Source organism: Lipotes vexillifer, unplaced genomic scaffold (assembly GCF_000442215.2).
Source record: "Lipotes vexillifer unplaced genomic scaffold, Lipotes_vexillifer_v1.1 scaffold394, whole genome shotgun sequence".
Classification (NCBI taxonomy): Eukaryota; Metazoa; Chordata; class Mammalia; order Artiodactyla; family Lipotidae; genus Lipotes; species Lipotes vexillifer.
Genome location: NW_006791731.1, coordinates 3,287,266 through 3,292,051, shown reverse-complemented (window position 1 = coordinate 3,292,051; position 4,786 = coordinate 3,287,266). Strand labels below are relative to the sequence as shown.

Sequence of the window (4,786 nt, the reverse complement as noted above, 5' to 3'; positions counted from 1 at the left end):
CCCCCCCCCACAAGAGGTGATGGGCTGGGAGCCCAGGGCAAACAGCTCACGCAGAAGGCCAGCCAAGGAATCCCATCTGCAGGGACGGGTCCGACCAGAAGGTTCTCATTTCTGGCTGTGAGTCCCTTTAGTCCTCAGGCTCCAAGATGACTTTCAGTTAAACACCACATGGTCTCGGTGTTTCAGGACACGAAGGACAGTCCTGTGACCACAGCTGGGGCAGGGCTGTCCTGAGAGAGTAGAAGCAGCCCTTAGAGGCCAGTTAGAGGCCCACAGAGACGCCAGCAAGAGATTAAAACGGTCTCTGGGAAGCACCTGACTGCCACTGCCCTGAGGTTCTTGTCTGCAGAAGAGAGACACTGGGGCCGAAATCACAGGCCGCCAGTATTAATTTATCCAGATCTCACAGCCCGCCCAAAAGCGCCAGTCGTGAAACAAGTGCTCAGCAAACCTTACGTTCCATCCCATCTCTTGGGGGAACACAGAGGAAAAAGGAATTAGAGAAAGGAAGAGCAGATGACATGGCAGATGAAAAAAATGTGTCGTGATTTCTGTTTGGGTGAGACGGTGAAAGATCTGGAAGAAAGTGCCACCGAATGAATTCAGACGTGGCTGAGTGTCCATGCATTTACCCTCAACATGCGGCACGGTGTCCAGCACAAAGCAAGAAGCAAGAAACGTTTGCTAATAGCAAGACCTCCTAGAGAGGGTCCCCAGGTCTACCCTTGACCCCCTTGCACTTAATACCATCACCAACGGCTGGGACAGAAGACAGGGACAGAGTTCAGGTTGAAAATCACTCCATCAACAGTACGAGCCCCATCGCCAATGCTATCCAGCAGAGACAAACGTCAAGCCCCTTGTTTACCTTTTTAAAAAGATCAACAGCAAGGGCACAGGATGAGGGAGACCAGGCAAGGTCATGTGACCAGGCTCTATTATGTGAGATGGCTTTAGAAAGGGAATGCTACATAAACAGGAAAAGTATGCAGACTGCCCCTATCAGCACTGGGCCCACCAATCTTCCCCCTGTGGCTGCAGAGAGGCAGGACATCTAAAGCCCAAAATCCAGGCTGCCCCGTTCCTATCAACACCTCCTGAGCACATGTGCTCACATGCCAAGCCCCCAGCAGCAGGTCTCTGGCTTCTACAGGAGGCGGGGGCTAATGAAGGACTGTGTCCTGTCTCAGCTTCCCTCCGCTCCTCAAAGGCCACCTGCCATGCTGCTCACTCAGTCTCCCTCTGCTCTTCCAAACCCCAGGTCCTGCCTTTTAAATGATTTTGGAAAACACTCTGGAAAACATTTTTTAAGTAATTTGGGGCCCCCGAAGTGATTTCAGATATCGCCGTGCTCTGAGCCAGGGCTGTGGCAAACTACGGTCCACACACCGAATCCGGCCCCAACCCGCACCATAAGTAAAGATCTGTCGGGGGACATTTCATCCCTGGCTGTTCTCACACCTCAGCGGCAGAGCCGAGGAGCTGCAGCAGAGGCCGGAGGGCTCCCAGAGCCTGAAATGTTTACTCCCTGGCCCCTGGACAGAAAAAGTTTGCCAACTCCTCGCTCTACGCTAATCAGGCTTCATCCTGAGCGTAAGATTCTATCACATGTTAAGTGATGCTCTGGGGAGAAGGTCAGAACGGGGGGACGTCCAGACAGAGTAATTCATCAAGAACCACCTATAGGCAACGGAGACGGAGGACAGGAAGGCGCTGGAGGGGCCCGAGAGCTCCCTGCAAATACCTGGAAGGTCAACACATGCTAGAATTGCTTGTCTGCACGCTGGAGGGCAGGAGTTGTCCCCTTCCCACCGCTCCACTCGCTCACCTCACACATCCCATGGCACCAGGCGCGACAAGTCATTACTGAGGAGGTGGACACAAAGGGAAAGCGGACACACCATCCCCGGGAGGTAAAGCAAGCAGGAAGGGGATTCGTGATTCTTTCAGGGAGAGCGCCGGTAATCAGAACTACCCAAGAGCAGAACAGACTCATCATTCGGACCATAGGCCCCTCAGGCCGGCACACATGACCACATAAAACACGTGCCAGAGGACTGTCTTTGCCCTGGTGGGACAGGAATGTAGACGGCCCCTCAGTTCTCTCCCCGTCTAGAAGGCCAGGCCTGCTGGCTCTGGACGTGAGCTGGAGGAAAGTGCTGTGCATGTCCTGCCTAAAACGGCCATCAACCTTTTTTTTTCGCCTGCGAGTCACCCTTTGCCTGACACTGGGCATCACACTTGTGTGCACTTGTTATTAGACTAAGAGCTTACGTTTAACACGTACTACCCGGCATTAACATTGCAGGATAAGGATTTATCACCAAATGCATACCTGTACTTGTACACATATACCCCAGGACTTATTCTAGATTGGTTGATTTTTGCAAATTGGTTAAATCACATGAGGTAAGTAGGATTCATCAGGTATTTAAGATGTTTCAAGGAGGACACACATCAGTGAGCTCAGGGGAGATTTCCCACCGGCACACAGATTTAAGAATGCCAGCCCCCATGCAGAGCACCGCTACGTTCTGTTGTAATCTATCAAAAGTACCCAAGTGCAGCAGAGCTTAGTCACCTTTGCACGCCAGCGCCAGTCATCGTGTCCGACAGGCAGAGCAGGGCCCATTGATAATTAATTGGACTGAAGCAACTTTCAGCTCTAGTACCTTTGCTGAAGTCTTGCGGATCCAGTGACAGACTGTAGCCAGGAAGCGTCTCGAGGAGGAGTTTGTAGCAGGCCCTCCAGCCAGGCTCTGAGATGCTTGGGGCCACGCACTGCATGGCGGCCACGCGCTTGAAGAAGGCGGACTTGCGGCGGAAGCCGATCAACTCGTAGAGCTCAGAGAGGATGCTGTACCGCTGGACCTTCTCCTCCTCGGAGAGCTGAAGCACACAGAGGAAAGTAAAAAGCATGTGAAAGAATCTTACAAGTGAAAAAGGAAGCATAGAAAAGCTTTTTCATAAAACAGAGGCCCAATGAAACATGAAGGAAAAGGGAAGCTGACTTAGTGCACTGATAGGGCAGGATCCAGAGAAGCACCGACACGGAAGCTCCAAGGCCTTCTCTGAGCCCCATCTCTCCAAGCTCACCCCGTCCTTTTGCTAAGAAGGCCCATATTCTCTGGAACAAAGGTATTTGCTACCTAGCACATAAGATGCAGAGAAGGGAAAGACACTGGAATTTGGGCAGGGACTTTCATCAAATACATTAACTTCTCAAAACACAAAATATATAGAACCAGGTAACCAGGTAACTAGACAAAGAACTGTTAATAATAACCACACCTAGCTTGGACTTAAATTAAGACTCCATGGCTTACAAAAATTTTTCTTTCATCTACAACCTAACCGTATTTTCCCAACCAGCCCATGATGTAGTAATAACAACTTCTGTTTAATCACGACTACGTGCCAGCAATGTAACTACTAGGTAACAGCTCAGAATTTTTAAAAGCCGTGTCTGTGATATAGTCTTGTGTACACATTTATTTCCTTTTGGCTTCATTCTAAACGAGGATCTAAATCAATTTTTTTAACACAACAACAATAACAACAAAAAAACGAGGGTCAAAAATGGGGATTTAATACTTAAATGAAACAAGGGGCAGGTGAAGTCACAAAAATGCACGCCATGAGGCAGGGGTAATTAACAGAGGCCGACTATAGATTCAGCTCTAAGATCCCTGGCAGCTGAAGCAAGAAGTAGAAGATGATGAGCTACAGGAGCCATAACGCCTGTGGGATAAACATCTGTGTCAGCTGCTGGCGCGTCCCATGTGGAAAATCCAAAACGTCCTTCTCACCATCGAGCATCATTCTCAGACCCCCCATGCTAAGTGCAACAAGCACATGCCCGCAGCCCGTGCCCCGGCCTCTGCCTTGCCTTTCCCGCCAGCCCTCCCCCTCTCTCATCACTGTACTGGGCTGCAAACCCAGGCCTGAAGCTCCAGATTAAGGATGGAGGCAGCCCCACACCTTGGCTTGGCGTGCAGCTCACCCAGCTGGGGCCCCCTGGATCTGCCCATTTCTCTGCTGCATTGGCTTCCCACCAAGAGGGATTCCTTCCTACGCTGGTCCCCACAAAACTCCTCTCTCCTAAATGCAAGGACGTCAAGCCATATTCCAGACTCCTGTTCAACCAGCAAGTTTTCAGTTCCCTCTCCCTTTTTCCTTCTCCAATAAAGAACTTGACTTTCCTCCCTCCCCATCCAACCATTTTCTTTGTGAGAGCTCTGCGTTCCCCACACACCATCCTGAAAGCCAGGCACCCTGCCGGCTAGGACCGAGATGTTTCCGTCTAAGCTGGGCTGCATCCTTACACTTTCCCCCTTCTATCTCAGAAAGCCTTTCCTGAATCTCCCATCCCTCTGATTCTGAGTTTAAATCGACAAAGTTCTGAGGTTACCATTATTATGTGCATATCTCCCGGGCTTTTGCTAGGTTCCCTTAGCAACAAGCTTCATTAAGGAACTGCATCCGGAAGTTTAAAGAGGCTATTCTTACATCTGAGTGCAGTAGCCTGCAGGAAATGTAAATGGCTTTGAAGAGAAAATTAACCAGGGACAAAGAGGCCGCAGGTTCTAACCAACAGGGTGTCATGAGCCAAAATGTTATCAAATGGCTCAGCCATTCCTGAACATCACATCTGCAGGAGGTGCCGGGTGCAGGGTTGAATATACATTGGTCCTAGAGCATGGTGCTGGACTTTTCTCTAGTTTTCCAAACAATTCCTTACGACCTCTTTCTCTTATGGTCACTTACATTTCCTACTAATGAAGAA

The 4,786-nt window shown here is 50.1% G+C and overlaps 1 protein-coding gene across 1 annotated transcript in view; it reads right to left on the bottom strand.

Moving 5' to 3' along the window:
* The window catches only part of TRAPPC9 (trafficking protein particle complex subunit 9), a 521,576-nt gene that overhangs the window by 459,428 nt on the left and 57,362 nt on the right, over positions 1-4,786 (bottom strand). Inside the window, exon 8 of the mRNA XM_007464593.1 lies at positions 2,673-2,889. Within this exon, the coding sequence (XP_007464655.1) occupies positions 2,673-2,889 (217 nt within the window). The remainder of the gene's footprint in view (positions 1-2,672; positions 2,890-4,786) is intronic.